This window comes from Anomalospiza imberbis, chromosome 14 (assembly GCF_031753505.1).
Source record: "Anomalospiza imberbis isolate Cuckoo-Finch-1a 21T00152 chromosome 14, ASM3175350v1, whole genome shotgun sequence".
Lineage (NCBI taxonomy): Eukaryota > Metazoa > Chordata > Aves > Passeriformes > Viduidae > Anomalospiza > Anomalospiza imberbis.
The window spans coordinates 8,966,583-8,990,938 of NC_089694.1; the positions used below are offsets into that span (position 1 = coordinate 8,966,583).

At 40.2% G+C, this 24,356-nt stretch overlaps 1 protein-coding gene across 4 annotated transcripts; it reads left to right on the top strand.

Annotated features, from left to right (window-relative positions):
- The first annotated feature begins 26 nt into the window (after window positions 1–26).
- On the top strand, window positions 27–20,103 carry LONRF3 (LON peptidase N-terminal domain and ring finger 3). Of its 4 annotated transcripts, XM_068204765.1 has the most exons (13): window positions 29–751; window positions 1,970–2,088; window positions 2,652–2,774; window positions 4,919–5,074; window positions 6,447–6,690; window positions 7,358–7,448; window positions 10,602–10,716; window positions 11,112–11,233; window positions 11,914–12,072; window positions 13,073–13,235; window positions 14,070–14,219; window positions 15,021–15,181; window positions 15,269–20,103. In XM_068204765.1, the coding sequence occupies exons 1-12, from the start codon at window positions 130–132 to the stop codon at window positions 15,177–15,179; spliced, it is 2,223 nt and encodes a 740-aa protein (XP_068060866.1). In that variant the 5' UTR covers window positions 29–129; the 3' UTR covers window positions 15,180–15,181; window positions 15,269–20,103. The 4 variants fall into 4 exon arrangements, 3 of the variants coding, with proteins under 3 accessions (XP_068060869.1, XP_068060868.1, XP_068060866.1); XR_011004075.1 differs by lacking the exon at window positions 13,073–13,235 and having other exon boundaries at window positions 27–751; XM_068204768.1 differs by lacking the exon at window positions 13,073–13,235 and having other exon boundaries at window positions 27–751; window positions 15,021–20,103.
- Window positions 20,104–24,356: the final 4,253 nt, after the last annotated feature.

Genomic DNA, 24,356 nt, shown 5'->3' on the forward strand with positions numbered 1-24,356 from the left:
TATATAAGCGGCGGCGGCGGCGCGGGGCGCTCCCGGCGCGGGGCGGCAGCACCACCATGGGCCGGCGGGGCCGCGCCGCGCCCGCGCCTCCCGGCGTCCCGCGCCGCCCGCCGCGCTAGCGCCGCCGCCATGGGCTCGCACCTGCCGCCGCGCCCCGAGCCCCAGCTGGTGCTGCAGCTGGCGGCCGGGGCTCTGCAGGCGCAGAACTTGGAGGCGCCGGGCGGCGGCCTGGGGCCCGAGTGGCAGGTGCTGCTCGGGCGGGCGGACGCGCTGGCCTTCGGCGGGCGGCTGCACGAGGCGCTGCCGCTGTACCAGCTGGCGTCCCGCCACCAGCAGCTGCGCGCCGAGCAGCTGGAGAAGCTGGTGGAGTGCCTGGCGCAGAGCGTCCGGATCAAAGAGGGACTGCCCGCCGCCGGGCAGCCCGCGGCACCCCGCGAGTGGGACGTCTTCAGGTGCCGCAAATGCCAGGGCTTCCTCTTCGAGCCCGTTTCCTTGCCTTGCGGACACACGTTCTGCAAAAAGTGCCTGGAGAGGGACCGGGCGCCCGAGCCCCGCTGCGTCCTGTGCAAGGAGGCGGGCGGCGCGGCGGCCGGGCAGCTCCTGCGGGTCAATGTCATCCTCAGCAACCTGCTGACCAAGTGGTTCCCCTGCCAAGTGAAGGCTTCGCAGCTCCGGCACGAAGGGAACCTCCTCTACAAGGAGAAGAAGCTCCAAGCCGCCCTGCAGAAGTACAACGAAGCGGTCAGCCTAGGTAAGGGCTCCCTCTCCCCGGCGCCGGTCCCCGGCTCCGTGCCGGGGGAGAGATAACTTTCCACCGGCCGGGGCTCGCTGCCGGCCTCTCCGGCGCCTCTCGTCCCGCCGAGCCCGGCGATACCCCGCTGTCCGGGAATGTGCCGGGGCCGCACTCCCGCTCGCCGCCGGCTCCCTGGGCCGGCTCCTGGGCCGGGCGTGCGGAGAGCCCGGAGGGGAGCCCCGGGGAGGGGTCTCGGCTTTTGGGCCCGCGGTGAAACTGGGTCAGGAGAGCAGCGGTTGCGTAAGCCCGAGCCTGCGGTCCGGCTGGGCTCTCCCCGGCCGGCGCCGTTGTGTAACCGGCGGAGCCCGGGGGGAGCGGAGCGCCGCGCCCTGGGCATCCCGCCGCGCCCCGGGAAGGGCTCTGGGCGCGGGGGATCCCCGCCGAGCACCCCCGTGCGCGGAGCAGCCGCTCGCAGCCGAGCGCGAAGGCAGCGCCGGGGATGCGTGTCCCGCACCCCCGGCCGGCCCGGCCCCGCGCTCCCTCCCCATCGCCGGGAAGCGCTGCGGGGCTGCGCAGGGAGAACTTTTGATGCGGTCCTTTTCATGCAGTTTGAGGAAAAGTGACTCACGCTGCACGTACTACGTAGAAGTTAAAGGCACGGAATTATAGTGAAGCGTTTTTCTTAAATGAAAGTGTTCCGAAGAAAAGTGCCCAGCCTTCCCCCAGCACACGGTGTGTCTCAGTGCTGCAGTGGGTGTGACTCGGTGATCATTGTAACGCTAGCTGATTCTTCATGCTGTCCCTTATTTTCCTATGGTTTGAGCTGTGGCATGAAAAGACCCTTATTTGTCACTTAAAAACTTTGATGCTACCAGTTTTGAAACTCCTTCCTTCAGTATGACAGCGTTCCTCCTGTTGTCTTAAATGCCTCCTGTGTGTCTCTACCAACCATCTGATCCTCAGTCAATGCTGGTAATTTATTGTGTGAGTGTCTCAGCATTTATTTATGCAATGTTCTCTGCAGTTATATAAGACATAGCTGGCATTTTGTCTGGAGTCGCCCAAAGAGGTTTCCAGACTTAATTTAGTACATCGTTATTTAAAAGCTGGATGTTTTGTGGGTTTGTGCAACTTGGGAGCACCACCCTGTGTTTTAAAAAAAATAAAAATTAAGGAATAAAGCTTCTGTAACTTACTTCTTTTTAACTAATCAACCACTTTTTCTATTTCCTACAGCTCCAAATGACCACTTACTATATAGCAACCGGTCCCAGATTAACTCCACTTTGAAAGCTTGTGAAGATGCGTTGCATGATGCAGAAACAGCGTGCAGGCTCCAGCCATACTGGTTGAAAGTAAGTTCTGACTCCAGTTTTACTTTTTTAAAACCTTGATAGTGCCCTGAAATGGTTACAATTGTCAGACAGTGGAATCTGAGGGAGGCTTTAAGTGCTGTAACTTCTTGGACTCCTGCAATTTACAGATATTTAACCGTTATATTCTTGAGCTTCCTGGGGTGAAGAAAGAGAGTGCTAGTCCTGGAGAATGAGCTATGGCTCTTTTCTTTGACTTGGATTAATGTCAATTTTGTGAACTCTCTGAAAATTGAATGCTAAGGACAAAATGACTGTTTTAGAAGGTGGATGTAGGGGAAGTAGATGTTTCCAATATCAGCTGGGCCCAGGTGCTGTGAGAATCATACTTGCATGAGTGGAAGAATATCCTGTTTATGCTTTTAGTTTTCAGGACTGTTGTGTTTTGAATCCCAGGCACTGGTGGTGTCTAGGTGTAAGACAAGGTTATAGGGATTTTTCCTGTCTAACTTTTCCTTCTTCAGAAAGATCCTCTGTACTTTCACTGTGGTTTTATTGCATATTCTCTTGACAAAAGCTGCAGCTGTGGATGTGTTTCCTTGCAGGGTCACCTAAGGAAAGGACAAGCATTAGCTAATCTGGGGAAAACAGAAGAAGCTTTAAGGGAGTTTCTATTCTGCCTTGCTCTAGATACTGGGAACAAGACAGCCAAGTCTGAGGCACAAAAGGTGAGTTCCTTAAATCATCTGGACCTGCACAGTTGTTTTCAGGGGCCTCTCATAAAGGAGGATACAATTTTTTTTCTTTTCCTCTCTCTCATTACTGCAGAGAGCTGGATGGAGATACAAATCCAGACTGTTGTTCACATTTGAGTGGTGTATTGCTGATCTGGAGATAGCAAGAAAATAAACTCAGCAGCTATTCAGTGGAAACAATTACAGTGTTAGCATCAAAAAATAGGAAGGAAAACTGAATTGTTAATAGTTGCCCCCCACAGACTATTGTGAGTCTCAAATTTCTAATTGGTTCCTAGCCTGGCAATCGATTCCCAGTGCTGGAGTGCAGAAGAGGGGGAGTTGCTATTGAATGATGTATCAGACCAGTGACTGGCAGAACACAACACGCAGCACTCATCAAACTCCACTTGGGAGCAGCAGCTTTCTTCCTACTGCCAGTCATGCTGCCCGAGTGTCAGTGTGTGCAGGAGGTGTGAAAGAAGTAGTCAACAAAAGGGCAGTTTTTAAATAGTTTTTTAGGGTTGCTAATAATTAATGCTAAATAAGCAAAAAAAAGGATCTGCAGTGAGACTTTTTTCAGATGCAACCTACAATGTGTGTAAAATCTTATATGGCTTTTGTGGAAATTGCTGTTTTTCCCGCCCCTCAAATCTCTGATATCCTGTGAATCAGTACTTTGACATTTGATAATTTTTTTTGTTGTTGTCATATTTAAAAGGCTCAGTGTTGCAGTGATTACTTATGCAATAAAAATACAATGGTTTTATTTTCCTCTGTGGCAGTGTATTTATGCCATTCTCAATCACTGGTGGGATAGGAACATTAGGGTTTCTATGTTTTGTAGCACATAAGGCTTTCTAAGCACAGTAAAACTCTATTCACAAAAGTAAGAGTCTAACCTGAATGGTTGTCGTGAAATCAAATTTCTATCTCATTTTATATGTGGTTGAGATTTCAGCCTCTCAGGATTTTTTTGTCACTGATGTTTGAGGGTTTTGTTTGCTTTTTTCCCCAGTGGGTTCCATGCAGTCTTTCATTGTCATTATGTCATGATTTGTGCTCACAGTCATGCTGGAAGACTTTCTGTGCACTAGAGCAAAAAGACCAGAAACAAACAGATATGTTTCTAAATTCTGACTCCAAATAGCTGTTTCCAAGACATTTAATTTCTGAGCAGTGGGGTTCTGAGAAAAACTAGACTTCTTATGACTGAAAGAATTACTTGTGCACTCATCAGACACAGAGCTCATCCATGATGCAGTATTTTATTGGGTCATTTCCAAGGCTGTTCATATAACAGTGGCATACTATGTTTTACCAAATTCTTTGGGTGCAGTTGTTGATGTTCTGCTTGTATTAACTGTCTGCCTGTGTTAGTTTGGACATAGTGTGATCCTGTGAAATCCTTTTTGGCTTTAAATAGAAATCTCATCTGTCATGTGGCTTCCTCAGGCATCAGCAGGATCACCTCAGTAGTATGTTGAAATTAGTTTTTGAAGTATGAATCTTCTATTCAGGTCTGTTTCTTTCCTTAAATATTCATCTGATAATCTATGCCATACAAGAGGCTTCAAGCTGCTACTTGAAACAGATTCACTTATTTTCTTAGAGCAAATGAAAAAATGGCATTTTTCTACTGCCTACCTTTTTCCTATTCTCACATAAGTGAATTAAAAATAGCTACAGTTTACAATATCAGACACATTTACCCAACTGATCTTGGATTAAGTCTGTGAGATGAGTGCTTTCTGTACTAGTAAACTCCACTGAAGGATGATGTGCAGCAAAAAAACCCAAACCAAAACAACAACTCAAAAACATTTAAGAAAGATGTTAATAATTTCTGGTGAGCCCTGAACTGCAGGACAAAGAGGACAAAGGCGTGTGTGTGTCACATCACAGAGAATGGTTAATGACTCTGTGGGCTTGTTTAACTCTGAAAATGTTTCTTGCTGTCTGTTTGGCCTGTATTGCATTAGCTCTTGCACTTTTTGTTCCTACCCTAGTTTAAAGGGCTCTTTAAATGGTTTTAATAAAATCCTGGATGCTTCTTTCAGCTATTCCCTTGCTTGCTTTTTCATTTAGAGGTTGCAAGGAAGGAACTAAGCAGTGAAGTGTTCTGTTTTATATCACAGCTTCTACTTAGTTTGTTTTCACTCATCCCGGGAAATGCTCAGGAACACTTACCCGATATCCTGCAGCTGTTGTCACATCACTCTAGATTAAAGGGGAATCTCCTAAATTCAGTGGGATCTGGAGGCACCAGCCATAACCTACAAAGGTTGCTCAAGGTAAAGATCAAGTCTGATGTGTGGTTCTTAATTTGTTGTGTGTTTTGTGTTCACATTGGGAAGCCTTCTCTCCTTTTTTGCCTCTGGGAGATAGGAGGATATATTTTCTCAAATTTTTACTGAGTTTCAGAACATACAAAACAGTCTTAACTTACTGATGTCTCCTTATTTGACTTTTTTCTTTAATAGAAGCCCTCTGTTCTGATAAATTTTATGTCAGAATTGAGTGGGTTCTACTCCTGTCTTTAGGTCTTTCAGGTAGTTGGTAGTGGAAAGGGGCTTCTGTAGATTGGATTCAGATACCCTCAAAAGCTGTGAAATGCTAAAATCTAGAGCTTCAACTTGAGCTATAGCTGGCGATGCCAGTAACGAACTCATTCTCTACTCAGTCTGTGCAATACTTAGAGGTTATTGTCGAGCTACTTAAGATATGTTAGCTACTTCATAACTTTGGTTTTGCAGCTGTAGCTTTGTAAAGGGCTGCAGAAGTTTACATTCATAGGTTGGTAAGGATCACTTCTTCTTCACTGCGACCTGAACTTTGGGATGGGTTTTGCATATATTGTATATTTAGGAGAAAACTTGGCTAGTCCTTACAAACAGAGGTGGAGGTTTTGAGCTGCCTTGTTGTGACTGGTAAGAAACAATCAGTGACATTGCCCCATGGAAAGGCTGTTAGGATATTCTGACAAGAAACCCTTTTGCATGACCTTCACAAAGCCACTCAGGGACAGTTCACTCATCTTTCTGCATGTTACACATCACAATCCACAGTGTCTGTTTTTGGGTCCATGCAGGGAGGTGATGATACAAAGCTGACAGGTGCTGTCCTTTGCAGTGGCTGCTCACAGGATGTCCTGTGGCCATAGCAGGATAAACCCTGAATGGTTTATCCTCTGAGAAAGGAATCTGCCTTGCAAGAGGAAGCTCTGGGCATTTTCTCTCTCATAAATTTTTTTTGTGTTTCTACTGCTTCCTTAAAATGAACTGAATTGCTTTGGTTTTTCTGTTGGTTGATACCATCCACCATGATGTAAACAATTTGCGTTTTCCTATAGTTCAGTGATAACAATATATTTAACATGAGATCTAGCCACATTTCTGTCTGAATCCTGTTTCATAACCTTTGAATTTTAAAGCCACACAAAAGGTCTAAAAATCCTCAATGGTGGGGAGGGGAAATCAAGTTGGTTGCTTGCTTGCTTTTTGGGATTTAAGTTTTTTTTAATTAGGATTAGCAATTCTCAAACCCTTGCTTCTTGACCTGCAATGTCCCTCCTGGTGATCTATAATAAAGATTTTTGACAGGTTGACTTTTTTCCTTACCAAGTTGTTGGAAGATTGGTCTAATGTCAGCCCTCTCTTCACACAGGTCAATGTGGAACAGAAAAAGGGTTTTTCCATTCAAGAGGAACCAAATGTAACTACTTCTGGTAGTTTGAGGAAATCTATACAAATTACAGAGAGCAAAAAGGACTGCTCAGAGGAGGAGAACAAATTCACCTCCATGCCAGAATCTACTTTTCTCCTCTCTGAGAAATGCAGCCTCCTGAAAAGGAAGTGCTGCTCAGAGGAGATGCGAAATGCTGAGGTGCCCTGCAAACTGATGAAGAAAGGTATGTTTAATTACAGGACAGGTTCTGTGGCATGCCACCCATGGAAACTTTTCTTCTGTAAGATTCAGACAAAGAGGGACCAAATTACACTTTGCCTCTTATATTTTATCTTTTGCCTAATCAAGCCATGCATGTTGTGGAAGCTTTATTGTGTGCAGAAAGAAAAAGTCTAAATAGGGGCAAAGAAGGCCATGTGGTTTTCTCAGTAGAGCTCTGAGTCTTTTGAAGAACATCAGTGTTGCACATGGTCTTAGCACTTTCTGTAGCAATTTTAAAAGTTTAAAAGTACAAACTCTATTTGTTCTTGGTATCTGGCCTTGTTTTTATGGTGTGGGATGTATTTACAATGGTATGAGAGAAGAATTTGTCTCACTTTAGACTTTCAGTACTAACAAAAAGTGTTTTGACATTGATTGCCAAGGCAAGGCCAGATTGATCCCTCTGTAGGTGTGTATAATGTGACCAAAATTAAGGGGAGATGTGCTGATTTGTGCCAAGGCTGAATTTGAAAATTTGCCTAGAAATTACTGTAATGATGCTTCATGGTTCAGTAAGTTGCAAGTATATACAACAGACATTTAAATATCAGATGGTGGTGTAAATACATGAGGTGGCATTGTTCTTGCATGGTTCTGCTCAATTATATTTTTTTTCTTTTTATTGATAGACATAGTTGATATTAGGGAAAATAGTACTGGACAACATATTCCATTTGAAGTTGTGGATCCATCAGATTTGGACTGCTCCCTGTGTATGAGGTGTGTTCTTTTCTCACAGATATCTATAGCTTTCCAGCTGTATCTTCCTCCCTTTTATGACCTAGAGATTTTCTAGCTTACTTGGTACTTATTTTTGCCTGTGACATGAAATTAGCTTTTAGTGTGATTGTTACTCCAGTGATGCATTTCTAGACCTTTGGCTCTGAGCACTGTTGATGAATGGGGACTCTTTGATCTTCTCTGGGCTGGTGATTGCTTTGGAAAGGGCACACAAAGTCACATGGGGGTTAAGTGTGTTAGTGAAGGTGTCTGAAAGATTTGCTCTCACCACTGACACCCACCCAGCCACTGACACAGTGCACAAACCTGGGAATTTGTGGAGCTGTTTGTCAGAAAAGCACAAAATAACTAAAGAGACCACATCCCATGAATATTCTGAGTTTGCATGTGAAGTACTGTGTTGCTGCTATTGCAACAGGAGGATCTTGCAAGTAAGCAAGAGTATGTTTTAACTCTCTCTTGCTTAAGAGATGTGTTCCTCACTTTACTGAGGCAGTCACTCCATTTGCTTGAAGATTTCTTCTTCCAGCTAAACAACAGTTATTCTTGGGAACAGCAATGGCTTATTAAAACAAGTAGGAGTTGTCAACTGCATCTATTTTACTACTTGTTCTGTGCAAAACATTTTCACTTTGGCAAATACATTATGTGGGGGGTTTTTAGTGACTTAGAAATGTTGGGAAGGTGTTTCACTTGCTGCAGTGGGTGTTGCTTAGGTTGTTTGGTTTTTTTAATTACCCAGATTTATCTATAATTTGTTTTGGGGTTAGTTTTGCACAGTATTTTTCAATTCTTAAATAGCAGATAGCCTCTTTAGGGATTTACTTCTGAAGGCCCGTGTTTTGAGAAATCTGGATTTTGTTGTTTGTATGCAGAAGAGGAGGCTTCAATTTGTTTCAGACAAACTGAAAGCTTTGAGGACCAACTGCTTTATTGTCTGATTTACATCTGCTTGGAATAAATCAGATCTGCCCCTTCTCCCTCTGCATGTCTACAGCTGAAATATGTTCCAAAAGTTTGTGCAGCTGTCAAAACACTCAACAGTGCAAAGAGCAAAACTTTCCTCTAACAGAAAGCCACACAATTAGTCTTAGATGGTTTAGTGATTCTGCTTGTTTATCATTGTGTCCACAAAGCATTTTTCAGATGTTTTAAATACAATTCATCCTACTTTCTCATCCTCTATGTTAAATCAGAAACAGCCAGACTACAATACATTTGTAAAGGAATTAGCTCAAGGATTACTGTTTCCCTTTTTGAATAGAGGCTAGTATAGGTCCTGTGCCTGGAATTGTAGTCCCAAATACAGGCCTTGCCTTCAGAAGGATGTTAGCTTTGTAACATCACTGCACAAGGAGGGCTTGTGCTCAGGAAAGCTCTCCTAAGATCTTTCTGGTTATTTATGCAGACCCATTATAATTACTTCCTGCCATGTTCTTCAGAAGCACTTTGGGGTTTTGGTTCCTGAGATGCTCTGGGCTAATTACCTAGTAACCTACTGACCTGTTCACAATTAACTGCAGGAGCTGTTATTAACCTGTTTGTCTGATGGAGTGGCAGAAATGTTATTATCTGCCTTTGCTCCAGCAGCAAGCAGAAAACACAAAGTAGTCAAAGCAATGTACTAGTGAGAAAAGAAGGAGCATTATTCCACAGCATCTTAGTTTCTGTGTTAGAGTAGCTCAAAATAATGTCATGAAAAGTCTTGGTGTGTAGTGTTTCTATCTGCAAGTCATGGAGCTTGTCCAGGTCTCTTGAAGTTGTTAGGAAAAGCTGCTGCTGGCTTTTGTTGGAGCTAGGGCAGACTCAGGAATCTTAAGAGGAGCATCTTGTCTTTATGCTACATTTCAGATGAAGTCAGTCCCTACCAAATAATTACATATGCAATGCAGTGCTTACTGGAACACGGGGTAGAATTCAGTGTTTCATGTAGTTTAAGTGAGGTTTCTGTTCATTAAACAGTTAACAAGTGTTTTTAATTACACCATCAAATTGCAATAAGATAGGTGTGGCATTTTAGATACTATTTCATGTGTTCCATTGCTTAAATGTCAATGTTTTTAGTAACTAATGACATTTAATGAGTTCTCTATGGCAGTCTTGTTAAAAGCCAATTGCATTCTTAAATACACTCATCTTGTCAAAGATGCTAATTAACATGGGTTTACATATTTTAACTTCCACATGTTTAACAAAACATAGTGTACTGTTTTGATAAGCTAATACTTTTAAGAAAAAATATTAATTCACTTAAATGATGAGACTACTATTTAAGACCTTAAAATGTTTAGACAGTATGTTATAAAATACAGTAAATTCCAGACAACTTAGTTTCTAGATTTGAATTGTTTCTATTTTTAAAAAAAACTTCTGTATTATTTATGTCTTCTTAAGGTCTTTATTGACAAGGAAACATGACTTTGCAATATTACATAATCATAATAAGGAAAAAATCTTTACATGAAAATAAGTGTCATAGAGGTCCTTGAAATGAGTAAAAAATAGGTACCATGATACTTTGAAGACCTGGCCTTATATATTTAAATATTCTGCCGGATAAAATATGAACCTCCTGTCACTCATTTTGCAGAAAAGCAGTCCCTTGAAGGTTAAAAACTCTATTAAAAAAATACCTATTAAAGCTGGCAATAACAGAATCATGCCAAGTCCCAGTTTATTGTAATTACTCATGTAGGCTATTACTGCAAATGGGTATTTTGTGCTTAGCTCTACCCATACAAGTAATCACAAAAATTCAGTAATAGTTGTGCAAGTATTGCTCAATTTCATTAGTGAAGTCAGATGATCCAGCTTCTGGGTCTGTTAATTGCTCACACAGAGGAAAATTAAATGCTGGCTTGTTAGAAGTTTGTGACAATATTGTCCCTCACATTCACTGAAGTCAGAGTTCATGGGCTGCCTTTCATGTTGGCTGGCAATAACAAAGTCTGTAGGCTGAATAAGTACAAAAGTTGGTTGAAGAAATGAAAAGCAAGAAGTGACTTTATCCCTGTAGTTACTGACTAGTAGTTAAGTTAGTGAATGAATTCAGCTTTTTTTTGGTAGCAACTTTTTTCTTTTACTTTAGTACACGATATTGTTGTGTTTTTGCTCTTGGATTTTCCAATCCAGGCTCTTCTATGAACCTGTCACTACACCTTGTGGACACACCTTCTGTCTCAAATGTCTGGAGAGATGCCTGGATCACAACCCAAAATGTCCCCTGTGTAAGGAAGGGCTCTCGGAGGTAATACTTGGATTTTTTCAGCATAAGTTCAAGTGCAAGTGATAGGAACCACTTCACCTTCAGACAGCCTTATATTTCCCAACACAAAAGAAATATTACATAACTCAGGAAGAATGTGACTTTTAAAATGCTGTTGTGAGTTGCCAAACATGGCTAGTCTCTGTTCAAACCTTAGTACCAGGCCTGTACTTAAGAAATCTGTCGGTGGTTTTTGCTTTCCAGATTTCCTAAGTGAATGTCTGTAACACAGGGAATAGTTAAAAACAACTCTTCAGTGGCAAGTTTGACAGATGGTAGAATCACAGACATCAGAAAATGGGGTGATGCCCTTTGCACAGGCACATACTCTGCGAAGTGCTGGATGTTCTAACTGCTTGTGTGTGTTCTTACTGCAGTGCTTGGCTATGAGGAAATACTGTAAAACAGTGCTAATGGAGGAGCTAATAGCCAGATATCTTCCAGAAGAACTCACTGAAAGGAGAAAGATTTATGAAGAGGAAATAGCAGAGCTTTCCAAGTACGTAATCCATTTATGTAAAATCCCATCTCTAATTCTGCTGCTGTTGGCTGTGAGTGGCTCTGGCTGCTGTGGAGCACGAGCTGAGATGCTGATGGAGCTTCTTTCTCTGTACCATGTGATTTCAGAGAACAGGGTCCAGGGGAAACTGTGCTTGAGTGAGCATAAAAACTAGACACTGTGCTAAAGAATAAAGAGAGGTAGAAGAAATCCAGAAGGTTGCTTTATAAACAAAGTACAAAGCAATGTGTCTGCTTGCAGTGGACCTCTATGAAAGGCACAGAGTGAGAAGTAGTCTGACAGGATGGGGTTTGGAATATACTGGATAGGGAAGAAATGGGATTAAGGGAAATAAAATAAATAAAAGCAGTACTAGAGATCCAGTAATGCTTTCACAAGCAAATCCAGAATGCTTAATGAAAAATTTGTCTGCTATTAAGTGGTATCTAATTTTCTAGATTATTTAGTCAGTTAAGGGGAAAATAATTTTAGCTTTTACCATTCCAGTAAGAATGGAATTAAGCTTTTAACAATAATTTTACCTTTCTTTATTCCATTAGGAATTTTATTCCAAAAATGCTATAATTTCTATTTAAAGATGTCATAATTTTAAACAATATGAAACTTGTGTCCGTAGTTTGGTAAAACGTCGTATCTGATTTTTCCTTTCCTTCTTACAGCCTAAATAAGAATGTTCCCATATTTGTGTGCACAATGGCTTATCCTACAGTCCCATGTCCTTTGCACATCTTTGAGCCCTGCTACCGGCTGATGATCCGGAGGTGCATGGAGACTGGCACCAAACAGTTTGGGATGTGCATCAGCGACCCTGTCAAGGGGTGAGTGAAGAGCTTGGGCCATGGGGGTACCCACTTAGTCTGGAGCCAGTGGAGAGGTGCAGAAAGGTCCATGGCTCTAATACCTGTGGTAGTATTCCAGTAGAGAAAGTTTCTTCCTGATCATGCAGGTTAAAGACATTGAGAAGACAGAAGTTTCTCTCTTGAGCACTTGGATTCTAATGTGATGATCTGTTCTCTCAAAACTGAATGTGTGTAACATGTGACTGAGCTGCAGACCTCCTGTGATACATGAAAAGAAAGTGTATTTTTCTCCTGCTTTTAAATCTGCTGACTGTTTTGGCACAAGAAATCAAAATGGCTGTAAGGTGTGTTCTTGGGCTAAATTTCGTTAAATTATGGGATATGTTTATATCCTTTATATATTTATAGTGGAGGCTGCAGAAGTATAACAGGACCTTCACAAGGACTGGCTGAGCATTTACACTGAGCCATTTACAGTCAGTCTTGGGTAATTTGACTTCAGTGTTTGACTCTCTGTTTAGCTTTTCTTCTTTCTTTTTACACTATAAACTTGCAGGTTTGCATACTCTGTGAAAAGTATGATTTGCAGTAAATACCCACCTGCAAAGTAAAATCTGCTGAAATTGTGCAAAAACTTTTTTCTTCATAGATTTCCTAGTCCTTCCATAATGCTCATATTCTGAATTGCACTTGTCCTTCTGTACAAATTGACTGAACATATTTAGGATTATGGAGAAAGTTTGCTTCTGATCTGTGTATCTATTTGTTTCATAAGATGTTTCCTGTATTCCAAAACATCCAGTTAGCATTAATCAGATTAGACAGTCTGAATCTTCCTGATAGTTTTGCAAACAATTGTGGAATAATTTGAACTACAGCAGGTCAGTGCTGTGAACAATAGAAATGAGCTGACATTGGTAAATACCTTTGTGGTAGGGACTGGCTGTATGGCAGCTCTGTGGAACTCAGGGTGGAGAGAATAAGATTTGTTTACTTGCTTTTGTTCTGATTTCAATAGGTTTGCAGATTATGGCTGCATTCTGGAGATAAGAAATGTTGAATTCTTTGCTGATGGTCGCTCTGTTGTAGACAGCATTGGCAAGAGGAGATTTAAGGTGATCCAGCACAGCCAACGTGATGGATATAATACAGCAGATATTGAGTACATTGAGGATCAAAAGGTAGATTTAGAAATATTTCATTTAAACTGTATTACCTGTGAAATTCTAGGCATGTATTTAGTGAGTTGTTTTGGTAGAAGCATGTTCTAAGCATGTTTTTAGTGAGTTTTTTTTGGTAGAAGTTTCTAATAAAACAAATTTGTGGTGTTTAATAACTGCTTATAGTTAAGGTGGGACACACACTAGTTAGCACAAGCATGCACACACACTGCCCATGTACTGAAGAGTGTTTCTGGTCTTTAGCAGAGGATCAGACTAAGTGAATCCAGGGTAAGACCTAACTTCTCTTCTAGACAGAATAACTGCAGTTTATAAGAGGGTGGAGGGGGAACATTACACCATCTGTATGGAAGCCAGTTCAAAAATCCCCACTCGGGTAAGAAGCAGCAAGATTTGGGTGCACCACAATCTTCAGAATTGCTTGCATTAATTCTTAAGAGCTTTTGGTATGTAATGGGACAATAAAATGTCTACTCTGAGGCTCTACTGGTTTTCAAAAAAAAAAAAAAAAAGCTTTGCACAATCTTTTTTTTCTGTTTTTGTGTGATATTTGTGTAAAGGCTTTTTCATGCAACAATCCAGAAACTGCAAATTCTACAAATAGATTTTTTTTTTTTTTTTTTTAGAATACAGGCAAAGTGAAGAATTTGGATAGGGGAGGGTCATCAGAAGGGGAAATACCAAATGAACTCTCACTATTCCAGAACTCTTTTGGCATGCTTTTTTCTCTTTTCCTTTCCCCTATCCAACCCTGAAAATCCTGAAAATCCTATGCCTTTCCCAACATGCAGACTGAACTAACAGTAACCTTCCCCCTCTCATTTCTCATTCCAGGTGCAAGGACAAGAGTATGCTGCATTACTTGTTCTCCATGACTCTGTCTATGACCAGGCCTATACGTGGTTTAACTCCCTCAAGCAAGCCCTCAAAAGTAGAATTCTCAGTCATTTTGGTCCAATGCCAGCTAAGGATCCTGACCCTCAGGTATCCAGAATCAGTGGCTTATGTAACTTTTAGAGACAGAAATAGCAGGGATATCCGATAAGCTGGCAGGCATTGTGTTTTAAGATGAAAATATGAATACTCTGCATTCACCCCACGTAAGCTGAGCCTCTAAATTCTGTTGCCACACACCAGTGGTAGCACAGTTGCAAAGAAAAAGTTCATATTTAATGTTGATAACTTTCTGAGACTGTCTCACTGCATTAATCCCAGGAGACTGAACTGCCTTTTTGCCTGCTCTACTTCCCCAATTAAATGACTGAGAGTAAACAGGCAACTGGAAACTTTTTACTCTTGTTAAAGGACTGCAAACGGTGGGGCCCTAAAATAACAGAATATAACAACAAGAGCTAAATATGAGGTAGTGTCATAAAGTATGGAGATGGAATCCCAAAGATCTGGGTCAGTAATAACATGGGAAGAAAATAGATTTTAAAAATTCCAGAAGGCTGGGCCTATAAATTGTTAGTAGCAACTAACAATTTATAAATTGTTAGTTGTAAATTTATAACTATATATTTATAGATTTATAAATCGGTAGTAGTAACTAACAATTGCTAGTAATAGAAATGCCTTTAACATCCTATTTTTAGGAAAGGTGCCACTTGTTTGTAACCTGTTTCAGGCCAACCAGTAATCACCAGCCATTAGGCTGGGAATGAAATGATCTACTTGCTACATTGCTATCAAAAACTGTCTTTTCAGAGCTAAATCCTCAAAACCAGGACCTTACCGGCTGTATGAATCCTGACTTGGAAATTCTTTCTTTTCCCCCAACTGCAGGCGAACCCCAATGGGCCAGCCTGGTGCTGGTGGGTCCTGGCTGTCCTCCCACTGGAGAACAGAGCTCAGCTGCCCTTCCTCGCCATGAAGTCCCTCAAAGACCGCCTGAACGGCATCAGACGCGTCCTGACGTTCATGTCGCGAGCGAGGGCGCGGTGATGGTGAGGAGCAGAGCTGGGGTGGCTCCCACAGCCCTCGACTGCTGACTGTCTCTTGTAACTTCATCTAACTGCAATAATGTCTTACAGATTTGAGTGTCAGGATGTTTCAAGCCTGAATTTCAAAGAGAATGACTTATAAAAGAGCAGGGGATGTTTATGGATACTTCAGTAGTTTCCATTTGGAACTGAGACGAGTATTCAATCACTGCACTGCTAAATTAATAACAAATGTGATAGAACAAAAAGTGATCTTGTTTGCCATAAACATTTTAAAAATCTTAAGGTTTTTTTTAATTTATTTTATTTTTATTTTTTAGTGGATAAAGGATAAACTGTGCAGTTTAATGTGAAGCAGAAATAATAAGGTTAATGCATTATTTCGGTGAACTGCAAAGTCTTTTATTCAAATGGTTCAGGTTTTATATAGCATTGTGTAAAATAATGTTCACAACTTCTGTTTGATAATTTATTTTTGCACTATGATTTTTTTGTTTCAAAATGTATATTATTTATGTGTTCATTCACTAAAGGAAAGTGAGCTGCTCTATTTATAGTGTTTTTACCCTGTATTTATGACCAGGGGCAAAAATGATGATTCTTGCAGTGCACAAGCAACTGCTTTGATAATTTTTCAGTTATTTGTGTTCAAATACTTTGAATGTTTTTCTACTCATCCCCAGTTCTGCTGTAGCTTAAGAACGCCCCCAAAACATCCTGCCTTGAAGTCTTTGAATACACAGATTGTCTGAGTTAATTCAAGCACAGCTGTTGAAGGTTCATCCTATGCTTGTGGCGAGGTTCCTGATACAACCAAACAGTCAAGCACCTGCTTAAGCATGAGTTTATGTGCTTGAGTAAATTCAAGTGCTGATGGTTGATGTCAGTGGGAATTGACCATAGTGGTGACAGAAGGATCTAACCCCTAATATTTCACAGAACAGAATAACTTGAAGTTCAATTTATATCTGAACTCTTTCTTGCAAAAATGGACAATGGCTACAAACAACTGCGAAGAAAGAGCTGCAATATATGGAAAGTGGCTTATCCTAGAGAAAACTGGAAGTACTGGTGTCATTTCATTGTAGGTTAATACATAGATTTTTTTTCCCCATCAACTCTTGATGCTGTTAAGATGAGTTTTATTTCTTTTAATTGTTTGGTGGAATTTGGCTTTGGAGTGTGTGTATGGGAGGGGGAGGGGGGAGTTCTTTTGAACTGTAGGACTCAGAGGGTAGATTGTCACATAAGAAGGAATATGTTGTAATAAATGCTATTTATTTCACTCCAATATTCAGGTTTCTGTTAGCTTCAAGTCTCTACCCAGCCATTGCTTTTCTCTGAAGAGATTGGGTAGTGTTGCTAATAATAGTTATCTCCCAAGGAAGGCAAGTGAATTTTAGCATGATTACTTCTAGCTATAAAGCAGGTAAAAATAGGGCAGAAATGAGAACAGGAAGTATCTTGGTTTTGTTTTGATTTTTTTAAAATCAACAGTTCATATACTTGTTTTACTGCTTGTACTGCTTACAGTGTACCACTTTCTGGGACTGCTCCCTCCATCTGATTTTGACCTTCACTGATTTCAATGCGAGCAAAACTGAGCCTTTTATTCTAAGCTACTGTTTTCCTTTTCAGTGGCAAAAACTAGAATGAAGTGAGAATGTTATGGAATGGTATAAATTTCTTTGGGTTTTTTTATGCAGGATAGCACTGCCATTTCATGCCTTTATGAAAAAAAATGCAGTAGAATTTAATGTAATTTTTCTGCATGTTTTTCCATGATCTCATCAGAAATATTTGTTAGTTAAAAGTAGTTCCCATAAAGCTATCTTTGTTCCCCTTTTGTTAAATTCTGTTGACATTTTTTATAAGGGTACCAAAGAAACAAATGGAAGACAAACATGTTTCACCCTTGTGGTGCACATGGAATCTGTATCCTGTTTGCATTGAGCTACTTTGGAAATGCTGTAACTTCCTTCCATACTGCTGGATTGCTGCACTTCCTCCAGGAGTGGTATTTGGTATGCTGAAAACAATGTATAAAAACACCTACGTGTTCTGAACAGTACCAAGTGATGGTGGCTGACACCTGCTATGGCATTTTGTGTTCATAAGTCAACAAGGTGATTTCTACTTGTTTGGAAGTGAAGCTGCATTACATGCAATGTTTCCACAAACCATTATGTACTGTTGCAGAGCATAAGTGTCTCATATTGCTCCCACAGGAAAAAAAAAAACTTCCACTTTTGTCACTCTTATCTGTGAGAAAAGGAGCTTAAATAGCTAATTTGAACTGTTTTCTCACTGATGTAATTATTTTTTTATCCTGCACGTTGTGTCTCCTACATACTCATTCTGCCTAATTTGTTGTTTTAGAAAAGATGTCATGGAAAGAATCCTTGATTTTAAAGATGAATATTGTCTTTTCTGTTGGCCTTGAGTAAAGCTGCCAGAATTTCCAAGCAGAGACTGGTGTACATGCCTTGCATCCTGAACACCCAGTGCATTTGTTGCAGCCTGGAAACACTGGACCTACTGCATGTCATGCAAACAGGTGATCTGCATATGCATAACAAATCAAAATTCCATCTGTACAGGTACAGTAGCATTCTTGCTGGGGCTGCTCTATGGCCACACATCCTAGATTAATGGCTAAAGCCTGCAAATTCCATTAGAAATGAAAATCAATACTGACAAAGATATATGCTAGAGAACACAAACCTGTCCAGGAAAAACTGGACAAGGAGTACACTTAGCCTTCATTATGTTGAGATGGTAAAGTTTCAGTAATGATGTTTAAAATTTTTTTTAAAATCTAGGTTTGCCACAGTACCACTGATTTTTTTTTTTTCAGTTGCATAAATAAGTACAAGGATGTAAATGCAACATTTATCCCAGGCATGAATAAACAGCTGAACAGATTTAAAAATACCTTCAGTTTAATTATAGAAATAGCATTGATCAGATACAACACTAATCGGGGGGAATATTTTATTTAAGCTGCTCACATTTTTCTAGACACCAAACCCAGTTTTATAACCAGTCTTGCTCATCTGCTAAAAACAAAAAGCCCAACAAACCAAATCAAGATTCAAACTTGCATTTCTTGTGTGGTCTGTATTGATTAATCATTGTGGGGGCATAGGTAATGCATAAGCTGCTTAGACAGTAGTTCAGTAGTTTCAATAATGAAATGATAAAATGGTGTGATGGGCCTTTATGCTAAGTCTTAAGTGACATTCTGGTGTTAGCTGGAAAAGTTCTTTTGCTTTTTTCTGTAATTCCTCTGAGTGCTGCTATCTTCCATGACAATGTAGCAATAAGAGATAGCAGCTGTCAGACGTGTGGCTCGCCTGTCCTTCTGTCCTGCACAACTGCTCACTGACAGAACACCTCAACCATGGATTTATTAATCCAAAGATTGTTTTAATCTAAAAAAAAAAAAAAAAAAAAAAAGTGGATTTGGATGTAGCAGGTCTGTCTGTCTTAATCTGTGCTGTAGAGAAAGAGCTTCATAGAGTTGAGTTCTGGTTTAGATGGTCTTTTCATAGAATCCCAGGTTGGAAGGGATCTCAAGGATCAGCTGGTCCAACTTTTCTTGGCAAAAGCATGGTCTAGACAAGGTGGTCCAGCAGGCTATATAGCCAAATCTTACAAGTGTCCAATGTTGGGAAATCCAACACTTCCCTGGGAAGATTACTCCAATGGCTGATTGTTCTCATTGTGAAAATTGTTCTGTTTAATGATTTCTACTTGGTGCTGAAGTTTTACTGGTGTTTAAATTAATGGCAGGAGTTGTATTTATATGCAATGTTTAGGAATGGAGAACATGTTCACAAACATTTAAAAAAGAAAGTTAAAATTAACTATAGGGGTTTTGTGCATATAAACCCCATGGACCTATGTGTACTTAGGGTAGTGCTCCCCATTTCCTCCAGGTCCTACATCAGATGAACACAATCCCTCTTTTCAACCCCTGCTTAGTTCTCATTTAATTCACAACTGAAACTGTAACTAGTGCAGCATGTAGTTTAGGAGCTGGGGTTCATTTCCAAAGCCCAGTAAATCACTGAAAGTCTTATGGCAATAGCAAAATGGTAGTTTGAAGAAAGTCACTCTCTTGAAACACTTTGCTAAATAAATATTGTCTGAAAGAAGAAAGAAACTAATCTGCTTAGACAGGATTAAAATGGTGGGTAATAAAAACCTGAACTATTACATTGATTTACTCATCCAGGTATCATGTGAAGTGCTTACTGATGTTGGATTTTCATAAGGTCTAAAGTAACCCTCACATAGAAGTGCCTGTATTCTGTTATTGCCATTCTTGAGCTTTTTAATAGTCATAGCCATATATTTTATAAATATAAAACATATGCAGCTTTTAATCTTTACATTCAGTTTGCAGAAAAAAGGTTTACAGAGCAGAAGTGTAGCAAAAACAAAGTAATAGCTTCTATAATTCCCTGATAAGGAACGGAGAAGTACAAAAATGAGGAGCAAAAGACTATCTGTGTAAGATGTCTTAATTTGGAACCATATACTTGTCCAATTTAATTCCATCAAGCTATGTGGTTACAAGAGTGCCAGAAATATATCTATCAAGCCATTTTAAATAAAATGTTTTGTGGACTTGTATATTCCATTTGTTTGTAAAACATCCTTTTGTGCACTGTAATGAACTTGAAATGAAACTTAAGTTATACTCTCATATCACTGGACAGAATACTGTTCAGCTACCTCTACATAAGTTTGAAGTAATTTGTTTTTTTCCAGATTTGTTTGCATTGTCATATAAAATATATTTTAAAAAATCATAGTCCAAAGAACCTGTATGTGTTTGTAGATGTACTTATAACTATGTTGTACCAACAAAGTCTGTGTGGAGAGTTGTTTCCTAATTAAAATTTTTGTCTTCTTTACTCTTTGGCTTGCATAACAACTACCGAGGCAAACAAATATTACACAGGAGCTGCTTTTTGCAGGTGTTTTAGATAAAGGAACAAAGAACAACTCCTATATCCTGCAGTCACACAACACCACTTGAAGTCAAGAAGCCAAACCATAGAAATTAAGCTGTTCAAACCTCAGATGTTGTAAAAGAGGACAGCAGGTGCTGCTGGTTTTTTGGGGGATTTTTGGGCTTGGTTTTATTTCCCCTCCTCTCTTCCTTTGTTGCTTGTGGTAAAGTAAAAAGGATGGGAGCTGAAGAAGGCCTGGCTTACTGCACCACCCTGCACTTCTGTGGGCTTGGGTTCCTCTGCTGCATTACTATTTGCTTTACAGGTTGCTGTGATTTAAACCGTTGACCAGGATACCTTTTCATTTACTGTCTCAGGCACGAGTGCATCCCAGCCCCATGTAAGCTGTGTCTGTGTGCTGATGGAAGGACTCTTTTCAGTGATGACCACTTCAGAAGTTCCATAGGGCTATCAAACTCAACTTCACAGAGAAAGTTAGAGAACACCTTTATTCATAAACCTAAGAGTTTCTTCTACAAAAAATATGAAGATTTGAACATTTTTTGCAAGTTTTACATATGTATGGGCTGCTTCATTTGCCTTGTCATTTAAGCAAGTTGTAGCATGCTTGTGACTTGCTGCCTAAGCCCCAGCCACTGCTGGGGTCAGAGGTTGCCTTGCTGGCCTCTTATGTAAGCTTGTTCAGGCTCTGCATTTAGTTTAGAATCCAGGGCATAGGCTAAGGTGAGCCTACAACTCATTATGTCAAGGGCTCTGTTATCTATAACAAAATATATTTGTGTCTGATGAGAGGAAGTTTTGGCTGAAGTGCATCTTCATCAGGAAATAGTAAATAGTCAAAAACTGGACCTTTTCTTGGGAGCGTGTTGATTTAAACTATTGTTTCTAAGTCATAACTTTAGTTTTGAAAGCTTTAAAAGTGGTTATAAAAAAAGAGGGGTTTAGATGCAATATGAAACAGAATTTAACCCAAATATAGGATAGCAAAATATTTCCCAACTACTTTCTCACTATGTCCTCGTTTTATAACTGTACCTACACAGATTGATTCAAATGGTATTTGAAATATGCTAAAGTCATCCACACTTACATAATGCTTCATATTAAAATGATCATTAGCAATTTTGCATGATTTTTATGCTGCAAAGCAGTTAAAGGAAAGCCACAGCTTCCAGTCAGCCTTTGCTCCCAGTTCCCTGTGCTGACTTTGCTGTGCATGGGATCAGGACCCTGTGCCATACTGGGCAAAGGGACATGGGACCTGCCACAGCTTCCAAATGCTGTCAGTAACATGCTTTTAATCTGTAAATGAGATGCCACAAAATCCTGGAACTTCTTAATGTGCCATGGTTCTCTGTGTGACTGGTTGAAAGGTGCAATGGCAACAGTTTTTAACTTCAGAAGAGGTGCTGACTTCTTAATTTCAACAGTTCTTTAGTCTCTACTGTAGGAACCATGGATTGCCTGGTCTTTGCTCCATGCTACTCACAACCAAGAATAAGGTAAGGAATGCCACCTCTCAGACTCTTGGCCACGTGTACAGATGAAAGAAGACTAGAAACTGCTTTACTAAACTATTGTAGGGCTAGGATGGGTTTTTAAAGGTCTTCCTGATTTTCAAACAGGCTTTTATCATCAGTCACTAATGTACTCTAAAACTTTTATCATCGGTCACAAGCTCTCTAAAACCTACACAACAGAAAAACTGGTTATGTCATGCTTACTAGACAAGAATAATGTTAGATTTTAACTACACAGATAAATTTGTATATTGATACCAAAAATTAATATACAGAGGCTACTAGAAAACTGATGGAAAGGATAAGCTTTGCTATGAAGACCAGCCTTCAGCTGACACATACTAAGTATTTTACTTCTCAGGACAGGATGATTTTCAAGTTGCTAAAGCCCAAAAATCACTGGCTGGAAGAATCTATATAATGAAAGTATGCACATGCTGTCAATACCTGTTTTATTCTAGTGTAACATCTTTTGTTTCAGTAGATCTGATCTTGATTTATAATTCCATACAAATGAAAGCAGAATTAAGCTATTTATGTAAGAGACTTTATTTATATAACTGACTTATGCTGTATTATGTGATGGCAAAAAAACCAAGCACATCTCTTTTGTGTTTTCTATGAGCTACAGAAAGATTTTGTAGAAGTAATGCTAGCAATAAACAGTTTTCTCTATGAGACATGAGAAACTAATTCTCATCCACAGGGAGGTTTTATCATGAGTAGAATACAGAGTAATAGATGATACGATAATGTGGAAGGATTTTAGCAAGTCTGCAGACAGTCTAGAAAATGTGAAAGCTGCACATCACAATTTAGACTGCAAATCAGTTCAACAAAGCAATTGTTATTCAGGCTCTTCCTTGGATGAGTCAATGATTTGTACTGTGACTATTAGTACTGAATGTACCATCTAAAATTCATTTTGAAAGATTACTGAAGCATTAATGATTTTAAAATTGGTTCTGCAAGTATTTTTTTATCAATGAGAAGTCCAAACACTATCAAGGCTAAAGAGCATAACACAGGGATTTTCAACATAGTGGAATTAGGGTTTTTTTTCACATGCTTTTACATTGTTTTTACTCCTTAGTGAACAATGACTATATAACATTTAGGAAATCAGGGTCAGTAGAGTAAATGCTTCTGTAGCAATGTGGCAGACACACCTTTCATAACTCATAAAGTCACTACTGGAAAGGCACAACTGGGTCACAGAAGTGCATGGTGGGATGCTGCTTTCCAGTTATGCAACCAGGGTAACTAAAGGTTAGAGCAAGTACTTGAATAACGAGCTTTTTGCCAGAAAGAGTGGAACAGAAAAACAGTGTTTTTAAATGCTGGCTTCTGAGCAGCAGCCGCCTAACGTGTCTCGTTAGGAGTCATCAAACCGAAATAGAACCGGATGCGTCAGAACTTTGAAGAATGGCAGTTCAACATCCCAAAAGAAAAATACATCTGCTTGTATTCCAAAAGCAGATTCTACCGGTTCTCTCTTTCCCACAGATGATACTAGACACATTTGCAGCATGCTGCTCCACTTTTTCTCCTGGCTCACTGTAACTGGCTTTATCACTCTTTTTACTTTCTCCATCATCCAGCAACATTTCCTGCTTTAAAGAATTCCACAGTTTGCCCCACTCTCTTTCCTCCTTCTATGCATATGTTGCTGGATTACTTCTAATAAACATGATTAGTGCAGAATTCTTACCTAACTTCTGACACAGAGGAAAGAAGAGAGGAAGGAAATTGTGTTTCCACACTACAATTTTCCAGGGTTTGGAAGGCTAGGACCATAGCCCAAAGGCACAAATTATGACATAACCAGCAACTAACTCCCATCAGGTTCAGGGATACTCGTTACAAAAACCAAAGGCCATTGCAAAGAGACTAAAAAACAGCGGTGTTTTAATCACAATTACATGTGCTGTTACAGCTGCACACCAGATAAATATATTAATCAAAATGACCTCATTTTAGGCATGCGTAGCAGCGTGTTATATAACCATGTTAAGTATGCTATTTTATTTTCCTCCCGCCAAGGAGAAATGGTATTTGTCTCACAAGAGTTCCAAATAAGTCTGGTTATAAAGTGATGGGGAAAAGAACAGGAGGGAGAGACAAAAGTGAGAGCATTAATAAGCAAAATGACTCATTTCCCAAGTGCAGAGGTGATGTTACACTCCACTTCTATCTCACGAGCTCTGTAGGAAACCAGTGTTGTCATCAGCAGTCTCACCATTCCTAACATGCCCAGTATTTCTCAGGATGGAAAAACAGATGTGTGACAAGGATGGACACTAGATCTTTTGAGACCTCATTGGTTCACAGCATTCCTGATTTGTTTTCAAAGCTGTTTTTGAATGCTGCCTCCACAAACAAGGATTTTGCAGAATCCCCATCACTCTTTTTGTTGCTCACTTCTTTGGTGAAAAGTGACATTCAATTAATTTTTTTCTAGTGCTACTAATGATGCTTTAAACAAGCTCAAAAGCACCCTTAAAAGTAGAATACATCCCCCCACACACAACAAGGCTGAGGCTTGTCTAGATTCATACTGCACTACAGAAAAAAGGACCAAGAGGCGTACATTTTTGCAATATAAGATCACTCAGCCAGAGAACTCTGATAAGTGCTGAAAATGTGAAAAACAAATGGCAGGGTATGCATTTC